The sequence below is a fragment of the Acanthisitta chloris genome, unplaced genomic scaffold (assembly GCF_000695815.1).
Source record: "Acanthisitta chloris isolate BGI_N310 unplaced genomic scaffold, ASM69581v1 scaffold5602, whole genome shotgun sequence".
Lineage (NCBI taxonomy): Eukaryota > Metazoa > Chordata > Aves > Passeriformes > Acanthisittidae > Acanthisitta > Acanthisitta chloris.
In genome coordinates, this window is record NW_008660899.1 from 1 (window position 1) to 17,006 (window position 17,006).

The window sequence follows — 17,006 nt, forward strand, 5'->3', positions numbered from 1 at the left end:
TATATATATGTATATATGTATATATATGTGATCTGAGGCAGGATTAAATGTCTATGTGGAAATTCAACCCAGGATGCTGAGATCTGGGCCAGCTTTCATAGAAAAGCTGGCCTGTTTAATACCACAGACACGACATTGATTGATGCTCTTTGTGTATCACAGTGCCTCTTTCTTGTTTCTTTATAGACTTAGAGAACTGCCTAATGCTTCCTCAGTACCTCTGGCTGAAAACATCTTTGAGTTTCCTTATTTTCTTCCCTTTGGGCTGTAGGCTGGGATCAACTCTCCTTAATTTGTACCCAGCCTATACCAATGGAGTCTCAAAATTAGAGCAATTGAAAGATAAATGTCTGTGGCCACTGTCATAAATTGACTTTTCTCATGTATTAATGCATCACTAGGATTTGCCTGTTGTACAGATCAGTGTTGGTTTGACAGTGACATGTTGATCTGATGAGTGCTCCAATACTGAGGATCCCATTCCATACATTTATTGGAAATAATATTTAGCATGACATTATTTATGAATATTTGAAGAAATGTGTGGGAATAACCCCAGTGCAGTTGTTTTTACCTCTGTTAAAGTGTTGAAATCCTCTTTGCCTGTGACTAAACTCAAAGTGTATCCAAAATTAAGTTACAGGGTTTCAGTTTAAAAGCTTCAGTTCTTAGGCTTGCAAAAAATTAATGAAATGCAACTGTGATTTTGTGTATTCTCTGAGATAAGCATTCCTTGCTGGACATGGCATTCCAGAATCATCAGGCAACTTGTTTTCTAATCTGTGTTCTCTTTCAACTGTATATTGTCTTTTCTAACTCTTTTGCTCAGCTGTGAACTCAAAGAGAAATTAACGTGTTCTGTGAGGTGCATAGTAACTTCAGAAGGTCTTGTAGTAACTAGTACCTTCTCTCTCTTTCAGCCTGAGGGCTTTTCAAGCAGTCCAGCTCCCAGCAAGGATCTACCTCTTCTTTCTAGTCAGTCGTCGTTGCCCCAGAGCAACAACATGGCTCCTTTTGCCTCTGAAGTGGAGAACTTTCTCAAACGGTTTAACAAAGACTCTGTAGTGGAGTCTGCAAACAAGGAGTTGTGTGAAGGTTTATATGAATGGAGCCCACTTCCTGGGCCTCCCAAAGACTCTTTCACATTTGAAGAGAAGTTTGGAAGCTTCTTAAGTCACAAGGAAAAGGTAGAACCCAAGTCAGAGCCCACTGATCGCCATACTGACTTCCTGCTGCCTCACGAGAGAGCCAGTCAGGATGGCAGCGGCTTCTCCCGAATTCTGGGCATGATGGCCGATTCTGTCAGTGCCCAGGAGAAGAGAAGGCGTAGCTTTCCTGACATTGAGGATGAAGAGAAATTTCTTTATGGTGATGAGGATGAAGAGGCCAAAACTGAATCTCTCCCCATTCAGAAGCCCCCAGTCAGTTGTGGCAATGACATAATAATCCAGAAATTGAGCCCACCTTCTTCTCCTGCTCCAGCTGTCAAGCTGGATCCTTTAGAAGAGCCAAATGCAGAGTATGCAAAGATTCACGACTTACTCAAAACCATTGGACTTGACATTGGTGTTGCTGAAATAGGAAAACTGGCTGTTCGTACCCAGGAACGCCTTCATGGCAAGAAGTTGGCATCTCGTTCTCCCGATCGTCGCTCCGCAGACACTCGCAGACTGGACCACTGGGACTTGCGTCGCAGTCGGAGCGACACTCGTTCACCCGAGTCAGGCCAGCAGCGTTCAGCATCACCTCCAGTCTCTTTCCAGCAGTCTAAAGATGTGTCCACTCTTCAGAAAGCAGAGTACACTAAGAACAAGCCAGTGGGACAAGATATACCTCCACATGCACCAGAACAGCCTCTTCCTTCTGTTTCTCTCATTCCGTCAGTTCCACCAACTCCTCCTAGTTTGCCACCTACACCTACTTCTGTTTCACAGTACCAAATTCCCAGCTACTCCCACTACACTCCCACTCAAATGCCCCAAAACTATCCCCCTCCCACAATGGCTCCTCCAGGATACGACACATATGGGCACTACATGGCATATGCAGCCCCTGGCTGGCCCATGTACCCCCCTGCCCAGCAGCCTAATCCTACACTGCCAGAAGCTCATGGTCTTCTTACTATGGCCATGTCAGCGAACCCCACACGTCCCAATCTCCGGGTGATTGAGACGGTCTCTATGGGAAAGGATATCCCTGATGTAAAAAGAGATGGTTCTGTGCTCGTTCAAGTCCCTACCACTCCTACTCATTCCAAATCGCCCCTTCGTCTGTCTTCACACCCTCTCAAAAATTCCACAGAAAGGATGTCGGATGAAAAAAATCGGGCAGCTCAAAAGCAGAAGGTATGTTACCTGTTCTGATACATCACAATGTGTTAAACTGCATGATTGGTGGGGTGGAAGCTTTTCCTCTTCAGGTGTGCCTTTTTTTTCCCCCTGAGTGCTTCCAGTTTGACTAAATTTGCTTTTGTTAAAGATTTCTAAGCATTTGTTTGTATTACTCTCTGACAGTTTAAGAAAATGCATTTTAAGTCCCCCATCTGTTGGCTATGGCAGAACAGATGAAATCGAACACAAAGTTGAAGTTCTTTGGACCAGCTAAAATCGTAGAAGAGAAAATATGATGGCCACAGTTTGTTTTTATTCCTCCGAGCTTTAGATACTGAAACACCTGAAGATATCTAGAGATACATAAATACCTGAAGGGACAGTGTAAAGAAAATGAAACTGGAGTTTTTGACTGGTGTCCAGTAGCAGGGCAAGAGGCAATAGGCACAAACTGAAACACAAAGGCTCCATCTGAACATGGTATGTGGACAATAATACTTTGGTTATACTTATATTGGACCTTCTTAAATACATACTAAAGGATATCATCAGTCACAATTTTCCCTCTATATTAATTTTCTTTTATAAAAATCACAAAATGAGAAGAACTTAAGGGAAAATGTTCTTTACTTGGAGCATCTGACACCCGTTCAAGTTATGGGTGTTAATATTTTCCTCTTCTAGTTACCTTAATTTGTGCAACAGTCATGGGGAAGAATGTATTTCAAAATAGGAAATTGTAGTTACACAACTGTCAAAGGACTGGAAGATTCCTGAAAGCTGTTTGGGTTTTCAAACTGTGTGTCCACTCGGTCTTTGTTGTTAAAATAAGGGCATAGAACCATAGAATGGTTTGAGTTGGAGAGGAGCTTTAAAAGTCATCTAGTTCCAACCACCCTGCCATGGGCACAGACACTTCCCACTAGACCAGGGCTCCATCCAGCCTGGCCTTGAACATTCCAGGGATATGGCATCTAGAGTTTCTTTTGGCAGCCTATTCTAGTGTCTCACCACCCTCATTGTAAAAAAAATTCTTCCTTAGATCTAGTTGAAATCTACCCTCTTTTAGTTTGAAACAGTTGGCACTTGTCCTGCCACTACAGGCTTTGGTAAAATGTCTGTCCCTATCTTTCTTCCAAGCCCCCTTTAAATACTGAAATGCTGCAACAAGGTCTTCCAGGATCCACCTTTTCACTTACATAAAGTACTCTATCAGCAGTTAAGTTAATTTTTTCTGCTTGCAGAAGTAATAATTTCTTCAGCTGACATGGCTGAAGTTTTGTTTTTAATGAAACTTGGTACGTTAGGACGACCTCTGTTGGCTGAAGGTGTGTGGCTTTTTCCTGCCCTAACATACCCTGGTAGCTCACCTGTGTATCTTGGTAGAACTTCTAGGGATTTGTCTGCACTAGAGATGGCTTTGGTTTGCGCTTAGTCCGCTGTGTATTTTGCAGGAATGTCTTGGAGTATAAAAATTTGCATGCTCCAGTTGATGCCCCCATGCTGGCAGAAAACCCAGGATGAGAGAATGGTGTTTTGGTGTTCAAAAAAACCCCTATAAAACCCCATAAAAACTTGTGGCATTTAAGATATGGCCTGTGTTGGTAGAACTCCTTCCAGGGCTTACACCAGGAAGGATCTAGGAATCCTGCCAACATTTACATTGCCATAGTAGTAATGATTGTCTAAGGAAGTCAAGGCCTGGGTCACTTGTTGTTTGTACAAGGGAGGAGTTGGTAGTAGGTTTTAAGAGCATTGAGAATGCAAAGTATTGGGATTTGTCTCTTGAAAAATGAAGCTGGGAAAGAAATTGAAAGACATTTTCAGGTTTCATTTTAGCATATTGCTTTGTTTCCTTCTGTAAGAATCAATGAAAATCAGCGAAGAGGTGTATTTAGGGTGTTAAAATACTCAAGAACATTTTGAGAATAGGTAGCAGTGTTCTGTGTCTGGCAAACTGAGGTCTTGCTGTCGTTCTTGTAAGACTGATTAGCTTTTGTTGGGAAGAGAGGAAAATCCAGACCCCTTCCAATTTATTTAGGTGATAGAAGAGAGAGAAAAGCTGAAGAATGACCGAGAAGCACAGCAGAAGAAACTTTACTATCTCAAGACTGAATTGGACAGACTTCGTAAGCAACAAGGTATAGTGCATTCTCCCCCAGCCCCTGCTTATTTTTGCCCCCATTGGGATGTGTTACAAGTCCTGATACCTATTAGGTGAAGTGAAGGTCTAAATAATAGTAGTCTGTATCCTAGGATTTTCATTCTCCTGGCAATGCAGAACTCTTGAGAAAGCAGTGACCTAATTACTATTTTAAATTTAATGACATCAAAGTTTGGCTGTTGCACTGAAGCAAACAGTTGCTCTTGCATCTTCTTTGGCAGCTCGGTAAGTTAAACAAATTGCACTTTGTGCATTTTACTGCTTCTTTAGAAGAAGTGAGAAGTACTAACTGAAGATGTCAGCGTGCCTTTCAATTTTTCATAAATCTTACCTGGAGGAGTCCTCTCTAGACAGAGATAGCTTTTTTTTTGTCTTTAAAAATTGTTTGGTCCAAGTAAATACTATTTTCCCTCACCTTTGGATAATCATACTTTCAGGTTAGAATATACAGTTTAACTTTTACTTGTTTGATCACACAGGGAAACAGTGATTATTAAAGTGATACTCTTGAGGATTATGGTGTCTGTGTATTATGGTAATCCTGATGGAGGCAGATCGTGCAGATTTAGTGATGCTGTGCCTGAGAGTCGGTTCTGTCTTTACAACTTTATAGTCAAGATTTAGCATTTAGCTGTACTATTTTATGTTATGGTTTTTTTTTGTTGCTGGAATGGCACAGACAATGTCTTAAGACAATTTTCCTGTTGCATTTCCAACTCTTGTAATTTCTTGATTGGCTCAGGAGAGATGTTGAGGAAAAAACGTCGTGAGAAGGATGGACACAAAGACCCCTTGTTGGTTGAGGTGAACAGGCTACAAGAGAATATTATGAAGGAGATTGCAGAGCTGCATAAGGAATCTGATGCAGCTGACAAGAAGCAGTCTGAGCTTGACAAAGTAGCACAAATCCTGGGGATTAACATATTTGAAAAACCCCGGAAACCATCTGTAGAAACTAAAGAGTCCTCGGAAAAGAACAGCAAATCAGAAAATGCAAAAGGTGTGGAGAAAACATCTTCCTCCAACAAGGTAAAGTCTTACGGCTTGTGCGCTAATGATTTTTCCACTAAGAGAAAAGGGCACTGGGGAGGCAGCTGCTCCCAAACATTTACTAGAGGATCATTTGATGTCATTTGTTACCACATCTCATACACTGGCTTTGATGGTGCATGCAGGTGAGAGTCAATCTATCAGTGTTTATAATTTCCCTCAGGGTTTGTGTGGTTAAGTACCACTTACTGTTTTTTACCTTGGCTTTGCTGAGGCGTTGGTTGAACAGTATCATGAGTGTTTGTAGCTGTTTGGTCTCAATGCCATACCAGGAGGACAGACCTTTTTTCTCTACATTTCTGGCACGGCCTTTGAAGGAGGAATGTTTGTAGCAGCAGAGTTCTCTGCAGGATTGAACACCTTGGTCTTCTCACTGGGTAATGATAGTAACAAATCACAAGACTTACATATGATTGTCAGCTTAACATGATTATTATGTACATGCTACATGTTCTCTCTTAAGAAGTGTCAGTATGTATCAGTATGGTCTCTCTGACATGGTCTGTACTGCTGAGTGCTGATCTACCAAAACAGTCTTATCACATTCCAGAAGATAGTCTTTACTTTGGAAGTAGTTTATGATACTAACATCTGAAAGGCTATGCATGTATTCAGCAAATTAATTATCCTGCTTTTCAGATGTTTATTCAAATAGGTAACAGAAATAGCTGATGGGAGATGGTAAATGCTTTTTGTGTAGACCTTACCATATGTATTTTTTGCAGAGAGGAAAATGTTAGTAGGGTAAGAGGTATAAGGACAGCTGAGAAGGGACCTCATCAAAGTGTATCTGAAGGGAGGGTGCCAAAAGGATGGAGCCAGGCTCTTCTCAGTGGTGCCAAGCAATAGGACAAGAGGCCACATGCAGAAACTGATGCACAGGAAATTCCACCTGAATACAAGGAAGAAGTTTACTGTGCAAGTGACTGTGCACTGGAACAGATTGCCCAGAGAGGTTGTGGAGTCTTCTTAACTGGAGATATTCAAGAGCTGTCTGGATGCAATCCTGTGCCATGTGCTCTAGGATGACCCTGCTTGAGCAGGGAGGTTGGACCAGATGACTCACTGTGGTCCATTCCAACCGGCCCCATTCTGTGATTCTGTATTTCCTACAAGGTCATTCAAATCTGTGTATCCTGTAAACTTTTCCTTATGCTTTATCATGGTCCTGTTTAAAGAACTCATTAGATATCTTTCATTTAAAAGCTTACTTTTGGTTTTGGTTTTGTTGCTTCTTGAAACATCACTGAAGTTTGCTATCCGCTTACTTTTACAAATCATTTGCTTCAGTCACCACTTTGTAAAACAAAAGCAGGCAGCAAAGTCTGCTAAGTCCTGTGTTGCATTAAGTTATATAGCTTTCTTTTCTTGAGATATGGCATGTGTGAATATATTTTTCATTATTTTAGTTTTCATTGTTTGTATCGTCCAAACCCATAATGACTTGATCCCCTTTTCATAGTTCCTTATTTTAATATGTAAAATTGTGAGTTCTGGCCAGGAATATTTAATATTTCCAGACATCTGTAGGCACACAGGCCACTGCCTTTAGTCTCTAAGATTCACCTTTTAATTCTGATTGTTACCTTTTTTCTTCTTTTCATGAAAGAAAGACGGTGCAGGCCTTTTGACACAGGGATTGGTTAACTCTGCCAACCTCAGGGCAAAAGCATAACGCCTTTCTGCTTATTTGCAAGGTACCTTGTGGTCCCATTCTGCTGTGCCTGTGTGTTATACTTACATAGTCAGTGCAGGGGTGAAGCTGGTGGTACTGTATTAAACAGATCATCCTGTCTGAGCTCTAAATATCAGCAAATTTTAAAAGTATCTGTGAGCTGGAGTTAAGAGTTGGCTGTCACCTGTGTGAGAAGCATTGTCTTTTTAAAGTTCTGATTGAGGTAGTATCTTTATAGGATATATTTGGTGGCTGTATGTCTGTAAATAACATAAACATTGATGCTTATCAGACATCATGAACTTTCTTTCATGCCTTTTCTGCAGATCTTAAGTTGGTCTCATTGTTTAAGAGAATGTCAGCTTTGTTATGTTCTTGCAGACAGAATACAATCAAATATTCACTGGGTCACTTCCTACTCTGCTACCAAGAATTGGATTGTATTGGGATATGGATATCTGTGGAGTGCCAAGTGGCCTGGGTGTCTCGTCATTCTTTGATTTACAGTGTATGTTGTGTGGGGTGGTGGTAAGGAATTGCAAGTAAGGCAGATGTTATTTAACAGTTTAGAACCTGCTTAAGTAAGTTTGTTCAATGCCAATAGTGAATAACTTGGAAATCATGCAACCAGCTTGAGTCTGCTAAGTTTACATGCTGTTCTTTCCAGTCTGCCATGCAGATTAGAAATTATAACATGATGGGCTTTCAGCCATTGAAAATGTAACTCAAGACCCCAAATGCGTCTAGTACTATCTTAATCTGAGTTAGCAGTGCTCATTTATGATATATTTCATGGAATATTTGTTTTGCTACAAGAGTTAGCTTAGTATTAATTTTTGGTAGAGTCCTGAAATGTCTGTGTATCACTGTATGGCGTCTTTCTGCACAGATCAGTGTAAGTGCAAACATCAAATGCTAAAATCAGAGAGTGCTTCATGTTATATACTTAGGTAATTAACAGAACACCATCTTTCTATTATTACTAAACAATGAGTCTTCTGGAGAATTCAGGAATGCTCAAATAATCTGATAAAGTTGATTGAGTTAAATACTTTTAGTCTACTAATTTTTACTTCTTTTTTCATTCTGCTTACATCCAAGCTACTTTTACAGTAACTTCTGAGTTCTTCTAGGGGAACCATTTAGGTCTTCTGGGCACTGTTTGGCTAATATGGTAAATCAGAACTGTTCAGATTGTTATATGAAACCAGTAAAAGTGGGAAGGGTGCATGCCATAGGGAATTTGTTCATTTGGTTCCTTGATTACCTACAACCATCCAGCCATTACCTCTGGGAGCCTTATTGGAAGCTCTTCACTGCAGCCACGCAGCATCTTAGTCGGCAATACCAGCTCTCTGAAACAGTGGAATTAGCCTGGGCGCTGAAAAGCAGGTGATATATTTTTTTTTCTGGTGTGTGTGGCTTCTGCTGGAGGCAGGTTCTGAATTCTAGAGCATTATGTCTGTCCTGCCTTGTCTTAGAGAAGTGTTTCTTTTTGTTCAATTTAGGAATCAAAAACTACCAATGAAAAATCCAGAGGCAGGAGCCCGAAGCCAGCAGAATCCTCTTCACAGTCCTCCAAACATCCTTTCCAGTTGGCCAATATTTATGAATATTATGATGCAGGGAACCACTGGTGCAAAGACTGCAATACCATCTGCGGGACCATGTTTGACTTTTTCACACACATGCATAATAAGAAACACAGACAGGTATGTTGCAGGCTTCCTTCACTAAGTGCCTTTCATATTGCTATAAGTATTGACACTAAAACATACATCACAGAACTACATTTTACAAGAGAACCCAAAGTAATAATGAACCCACAAAGTTGCTTATCAAACTTTCCCCTAATGTTGGACTCGAGCAGTTGCACAGCTACCAGTGTGTTCTGACTAGTGTAAATGGGGCCTGTAAATCAGTTTGCTCATGTTTGGTACTTGTGTTTCTTACCTTTACCTGTTCTTTGCGATCATGTACATTTTACCCCTTTTCACAGGTTATTTTGACATTATAGATTGCAAAAATGGGAGGGGAAAGAGAGGAAAACTAGTTCCTATAAATATTTGTACATTGATTTTAATGCTCAGTGTTCTGAAAGGATGTTAAAAACGAAAAAGACAAGTGTACTTAACCTTGCTAGTGTAATATATGAGCCTGTATACCTCTGTCACTGTGCAAATAGACCCTGGATCCTTACAACAGACCTTGGGCTTCGAAGACCCAGAGCGAGACCAAACAAGACTCCATAAAACGCATTGATAAGATAACAGTTCCTGCCAAAGGTATGTTAATTTTTGTTAACTTGGGTATCATCCCTCTTTGCCCTCCAGTTGCTTACAGAAAGGAGTTTCAAAACATTCCCTGGATGTAGGAGCACAAGTAGATACTGTATGCTCAGGCAAAAAGCAAATGATTTCATTTCCTGGGGGTTCTTGTGGAAAAGGTCATGAAGCAAGTGTGTAGGAAAACATAGTGTGGTTCCTTCTATTCTTTTTAGAGTTTAGCTTTTTATTTTGAATACCAGGTGGCTTTTTTCTTTCTCCAGTGTAGTTCTGAAGTGATTCTTGCTAACATACTAGAATTCAGAGCATGACCATAAGTTTGCTGTGTTTGGGCAGATCTTGCACAGTAGTCCATACAGTCTTGCAACAGACTCTTCCAGCCAATACATTTTTAGTAGAGGTCTCCCTGAAAAATCACTGATGAGTACTTCGTAGAGTGTGGATACAGAGAATCTGAGAAAGCCATGTAGAAGGAGCTCCGAGTGACTTGAAAATTAATACAAGATTTAAAATCTGAATGTCTACCTAGGCCTGCCAGTGATTAATCTCAGTTTATTAATCTGTTACGTGCTTCTAGCAGTACCTGCTAGAGGAGAATCTGCAGTGTGTTAGATAACTGCTGCTGGTGTAGGCACAAGGATGAATTTGCTGAACTTAAAAGACAATACTTGTGCTCTTTTCATAAACCAGGTGTTTAGTATTTGAGCAGACTATACCACAAAGATAGAAAATAGATAAAGACTGTAGGAAATGTTAATCTACTTGAATAGTGGATTGCGTTAATATGATGGAGAGCACTTAAATAATTTCTTGAACCATAGTAATCAAATTTCTTCCCTTTATGTGTTTGTTCCTGATAGTGGTGGTTCCTATACTGTAAAGCATAGGGAGAGCAGCATTAACTGTTCCAAAAAGAACGTTGCTGGAGTTTTGCTGTTGTTCTTTGTTGTTTATCTGACTTGAAGAGCTTGGCATTTATTAAGTTTTGTTTCTCTGATAATTTTCTTTGGCCTTTTCAGGCTCTGAGTTTCTGATTCCCATCACTGGATATTATTGCCAGCTCTGTCATGAATTTTTTGGAGATCAAATATCAGCAGAGCAGCATGTGAAAAGTCATCCCCACAATGAGAAATACAAGGTTGGTAACTGGTGTATCAGGTGTGAGACATTTCCTGTGTTAGCTTCTACTTGTTCTTTCTTCCTTTCCTGAAGAATGACATTTAACTCCTTGGAGTAAATGTATTTGGTTATCTTCACTACATTCTGCAGAACTAAATAAGCAGAACTTCCCACTGCATTACTGTGCAGAGATTAATCTTTTATCTGCATGAGGTAGAAATAGTGTCTTCTGTACAGTGACAGCCCTGCTGCAAGCACAGAGTATGGAGTTTGTAGCACCTCAGTTTCTTGTAGGAAGAAGTTCTCTGGTCTCCTAGTGTTGAGATGGCACTTACTGAAAGAGTCAAAACTGTGAGGGAGCTGAATTTATTTGTTTTTCATGGAAACAGTGGCTAAAATTGTGTTGTTTATTTCCACAGAAATACATAGATGAAAACCCACTCTATGAAGAGAGGAGAAACCTGGACCGTCAAGCAGGATTGGCTGTAGTTCTGGAAACAGAGCGCAGGCGGCAAAACGAGCTGAAACGGAAACTAGTTGAGAAACAGAAAGAAGAGAAGGATGAGAAAAAGCCAAAAATAATAAAGAAAGAGGAAGTAAAGAGCATCCCAGAGCTTGGAGAAGGGAGTAGCGAAACTCAAGGCAAAATAGATTCTTCTGGGCGAAAAATGGGTATCACGCTTAAGCTAAAGAAGGAAGAGAAGAAGGAGGAGAAAAAAGAAGAAAAGAAAGAGGAGCCTAAAAAGGAATCACCAAGCCAGACTTCCTTTGGGAAATTCAGTTGGAAAAAGACTGAGAAAGAGGATAAAACTCCAGGAGGAGCTGTTCCAAAGGAGGAGAATACAGAAGGAAGCAAAGAGGAGAACAAGTGTCAGTCTGTGAAACCCCATATCAAACCTATCGAAATCAAGCTGTCTGGGAAAACTGTTATTCCACACACTAGCCCTTGGATACCAGTAGTTTCTGCACCGACACCAGCAAAAATTCTACCCAATCTGCCAGTCCCCACCATGATTTTCAGGAAGTCTAGTACTGCAACAGTTAGTAAACCAGCACCTTTGAACACCTTTTTATCCATAAAATCCTCTGGGGCTACCACCAAACCTCTGCCTGTGGTAAAAGAAACCAATACAGATCTTCTGCTCCCTCCGGATATCATCTCAAAAGCTTTTGGAGGAGAAGAAGTAATCTTAAAAGGGGCAGAGGAGGATTTGAAAGAGGCAGAGAAAAATGAGTCTTCTCAGACTTCTGATAGACTACCTCCACCCCCTCCTCCACCGGCAGTCCAGCAGGCTGCCCTCATCCCTGCAGATGAAGTAGCTCCAGGTGTGTCTGAAAGTGAACAGACAATGCTGGCAATGCCTGTGAGGCCACCACCACCTTCAACTGCTTTCAGTGAACAGGCAAAAAAGATAGAGAAACGAAATTCTTGCTTGGCCACAGCCAATGCTAAAGATCTTTATGATATTTTCTACAGTAGTGGTGGAAAGGGTTCGGCTGACAGCAAGCTTGTGAGTTCTGCACTTCCAAATGGAGAAAACTCTAACCTAATGAAACCTGCAGACTCACCTGCAAACTCTAGAACAAATAGTAGCTCATCCTCCTTGAAAGAGGATTCTCAGAATGTGGATTTCTCACAGTGTAATAATCAAGTATCAGGGAGTCAGGTTCCTGGTGAGAATCAGGCTGAAGTGAACAAGAATCCACTTCAGCCCCAGCTGTCAGAAACGTCGGTCACAGAATTGCCAGAAACAAAAACTGTTTCTGATATCCACATGCCTGCAGAAATTGGACTTGTGGAAATAGGAAGTAGAGAGCAGGCAGGCAGGCAGGAATTCTGTGATCTACAGAAAACTGTGGTCCAAGAGAAAGTTGGACAGGAAGATGCAAATAAATCCATGGTTACAAACACAAATGTTCCTAGTACCTTGGAGAAAGATGCAAAGACAAAAGACTGGGAAGTAAAAGCAGTAAAGCCTAAGCATAGCTTACAGCCAAAGACTTTGTTACCTGAAACACAGAATGAAATTCAAAATTTGGGAAATTCCCATTTGGTAGAGGAGAAGTTAAGCAATAACTGTAGAACTCGCTCAGAAACAGATAGTCCAAACTTGCTCGAGGACACTTCCAGAACTAGTAACGGAAAAAAGCAGGTCATCACAACCCATTCTTGTTCTGAAAGTGGTTGGGATCTATCAAATACTCCAAATGTAGAAATAAAATCTGGTTCTAATGAAGTTAGTACTTCAGAATTGATGGAGAGACAGGCAGACACATGTCTCACTAGCACAGTAACTAGAAGTAGCCTGTTAAAAGTTCAAGAAAAAGTTCGACCTGAACCTTCAGGCCATATAGTATTAGATAACCAAACCCAGGTAGTCAATACCTGCTTGAACTCCTCAGCGGTCCACTCCCCAGAAGCAAAGCACAAGGTTGAAAGAACCTCAGCAGCCAATGACTGCCATGTGAGTACCACTCACTCAGGATTGAACGCTGAGCAATCTGAAAGTCTCTGTGCAAACGTTCATGTGGACAACAAGAAAGTTTCTTTGACATCAGAAGATGTGAAACACAGTAAGACTCCCTCCCAGAAAGCAGAGCTTGAGTTCAAAAGCACTGATTTCAGTCTAGGAGACGGTAAGGTAAAACATGAAGGCTTCAGCATCCTTACAGCAGGACTTTTAAATGAGAATACGGAAGAAGTCTCAAAACTAGAAACTGTTGCATCCATTGGGCTGGAGTCCAGTAAACTTAGGAAGCTGGGCATTGAAAAAACAGTGACTGAAACTGAGGTTACTGGGTTTGCTTCACAGACTTCAGGTAGTTGGGAAGCTAAACTTTGCACACGGATTTCTCAAAAAGCTGTGCTGCAGCTTGGATCACAGACCTCAAATAGTGACACTACAGGAGCAGTCATGCCAGTTCTGGAAATGCAGGGCATTTCTCCCACAGCTGAGACACTTCTGCAAGTGGAGGAGAGCAAAGGTGGCACTGTTGAAATGCCATCACTGAGCTGTGGTGGAGGCAGCACAGAAAGTCAGGCTTCTGAGTGCGTGGAAACTTTCCTTCCTGGGCTCAAAGAAACACACGGAAAGGTGGGTGGCTCAGGAGGCAAGGGAGTATGCACCATCCAGGGCCAGAAGACTGAGCAAACAGAAGCTGCTGACAGTGGTTTGGAGGCTAAAACAAATTCAGGAATTGCTGAAAGTGTAGCAGAAAGCCCAGTGGGTTGAAGTAAACCCAGCCAGTCCCAATATTTGAGGAGCCAGAGCTGGGATTATGTATATGTTTTTTGTTCAGGTTTTTTTTTTGGTTTTTTTTTTTGTTCCAGTTGAGAGTTTTGGGTGTATTTTGCATTCTGTGGTAGGACTTGACTAAAGTGAAACTTAGGTCATCAGAAGACAGACTCACTTTATTCTGTACATAATTAATTGTGTAAAATGTTTTTTCATGTGAATTTTTTTGCCAATTTCTTTTCTACACTGCTATTAAAATGGAATCTCGTTTATAATGCGTGCGTCTTTGTTCTTTATTTTGGGGGCTTTTATTCTTTGACCGTTCCCGGATGATTTCCAGCTCACCCTGTTTGTGTCAGTAGCACCATGAGTAGCCCAGCCACTGGGATAAGCTGAAGAACAGCAGTTTGGAACTTGAGGAAGTGGAGACTTGCAGAAGAGCTAAACCTGCAAATTTCTTTGAACTGTAGTGCATGGGCTTGTTTACTTCCATTGTTTGAACTGCAAGAATGTGGTTAGAGTTGATTTTGTTTGTTTATCTGTCTCTGTGATTTGTAATTACTGTTGTATTACATCTGTACTTAAGCTGTTTCATTGTATTGTATAAGCACATGTATGGATGCCACATCACTAAGCAAGGGGAGAAAATCTGTCCGACTGGCTTTTGGAGAGGAAGACTAATCGGTAAGGCTCTGTGGCCTGACACCTGGACCAGACATATTGAGGTCACTTACATGATTTGAAATGGGCTTTCTTTCGTTGTATTGTGATCCAGTAACTATTTGTGTTAAATCATTTAGCAGCTGACCAGCTCTGAAGAAGCAGAAGATCAGAACCCTGGTGTCAGGAATTGGACTCGCTTCATGTGATACAGACACATGCATGCCTACCCTGAATGGTCCTTGAGCTATCAAAAGCTCTACTGTGATGGTTCTCATTTGTATAGCTTGTTAAAGACTGAAGTATTAAATGCATTTGCTTGGATAAATATAACATTTTTATTTGTAAATTGTTTAAAAAATAAATACATGGTGGTCAACAAGGCTTTCCTCTTGGATTTCTTTGTTTTCTTTAACTCCAGGAAAGTGTTTTATCTCAATTAGTTTCTAACTCCTGTAGTAGTTGATAATCATCACCTGCAGATGATGAAGATACTCAACAGTTAGCCTGCTCAGTAAAAAACTGATTTATTCCCAGCTAATATCAATGGAAGAACCACTCTCAACATCATCAGTGGAAGTTTGTTTGAAGTCCTGAGCCCTATGGAAAGCTCACAGCAGGGCATCAGGGGCGGGACCCAAGCAGGGCTCCCATTTCTGTAATTCCTACCTGCACGTGGATCTCCAGAGGCAGCAACATCACCATTTTTCTTTGGTTTCCATGGCTGTGTGAGAAGAAGGTATGAAACATTTTTCAGAGTCGTTAAGGTGGGGTTTGTGTTCGAAATGTAAGAACTGTCTAAGCTGAATTTGGAAATCTAGTATAAATGGTCAAGTCACCAGGAAAAAAAAGGTAATTAAGAAGGGAAGAGAGTTTTGAGAAAGGCTCTTTGAGCTGTTTTTATGATGTGAAGCAGTTACTGCATTGAGTATAAGAAATCTTTGTTAGATTATTGCCCTACTTTCTTCAGATAACTTATTTGCTGTCTAAAGCAAAGGAAGCAAAGTTTGACATGCTTTGATAATTTCAGAGTGGAGTTGGGTAATGAGTAGAGATTGCTTAAATCCTGGTTTATAAAAAAGTCCTTTGTTGATGTTTTTCAGTTTTCTTATTTATTTTTTAAATTATTTACCTGAGTTTATTTGTTTACATTTGAGAGCTAAATTCCACCTACCCCCCTTTTCTCTCCAATTTTTTCAGTGAAATGCCTGGTCCCTTGTAAATCCACCAAGGAAGAGGGGAACTGATTTTTTTACCTGCCATGTATTGAGGGATATCAGTGCAGGGAAAGGAGATATTAAAGGGAAAGCTGAATTTTTCTAGAGTTCTGCATTTTTGATGTTGGTGTTTTGGAATACAGACATGCTTTCTGGTTAGTTTCCTTTTGCAGATTGGTTTTTGTGAAGGTCTCAGTGCATGCAATGGAAAATAGAATAATTTGGATAATGATCTTCTTCAGACAGCCTTATTCAATGCTGTGTTACCTTTGTGGGACATACTCTTGATAAACTTTGTTTGGGGGAAAAGGACAATATAATATCCATTATCCTTGTTCTGTGCTCTTCTACAGTTTCTTCTACAAGTAGTGGTGGTGGTCAGAGCTGAGCCTGGCTGGCCATGAATGGAGAGGAACTACCACCAAGGGCAAGCAAGAGCTTTGCAAATGAGAAACTGGGGAGTGTTACCCCATATTTGTCTAAAGCTTTCCAGAATCTGAACCTTCCTGTGGTACAAATTAAATAGCACTTCCCTTCATGCCCTTCATTCAAATAATTGTTACTCTGTCCTTGAGTGGAGTAGGGCTCTTTATTCCTGGAAGGGGGATTAATTTGGTCTTTTTTGAGGTAGAAGTTAAAGGTATTTCTTGAACCACTGCAATGGATGAGAACAAAACAAGTGGTGTTGGTGATGGCATCTAGGCAGATTGGCAGACAGGCATTAACACTGTAATTTCATGAAATGGCATGTATTTATGTATATTTTCTTCTTTTTTTTTTTTTGTCTTCTTTTTTTCCCCCCTGTGGTTTCCAGAGGCATGCAGTAAATGATTTATGCACTATACTGGTTCCCTGTGCTGGCAGAGCTGTAGCATAGTGCACTGACTGGGAAACCTAATTTCTAGGCTGGCCTTGGATTCTTCCACATCCTCAGGAGGAGGGGTGAGTTAATGGGGATTTACTTGTGTGTTTGAATGGTGCAATACAACATTACCTCTCCTGCCTGACCTAGTTCTCTAAAACCTGCATAAAGCATAAGAAGTTACCTTTCTTCTGGTTTTTAGAAAGCTGCTGATAGGGAGGAAACAAACCTAGTCTGAATGTTTTACTTCAAACCAGGCACAAATATCTAGTCAATTCAGAGGACTCTAAGCCTTTATTTGATGCTGCAACCTTTAGTTTGCTATGATGGAGGCTGGCAGAAAGGCCTTTCTCCTGGATGAATTTTATTGCAAAACCAAGCTTAATTAAGAAGTAGTGGAAGAAAAGC

At 40.8% G+C, this 17,006-nt stretch overlaps 1 protein-coding gene across 1 annotated transcript; it reads left to right on the forward strand.

Annotated features, from left to right (window-relative positions):
* Window positions 1–920: 920 nt before the first annotated feature.
* On the forward strand, window positions 921–13,856 carry ZNF318 (zinc finger protein 318; the record flags this gene model as incomplete). The annotated part of the gene is made up of 8 exons (XM_009069994.1): window positions 921–2,345; window positions 4,372–4,471; window positions 5,237–5,523; window positions 8,728–8,931; window positions 9,405–9,504; window positions 10,524–10,642; window positions 11,043–13,137; window positions 13,168–13,856. Coding segments are annotated over 8 exons (5,019 nt in total), but the record flags the coding sequence as incomplete, so codon positions are not given.
* Window positions 13,857–17,006: the final 3,150 nt, after the last annotated feature.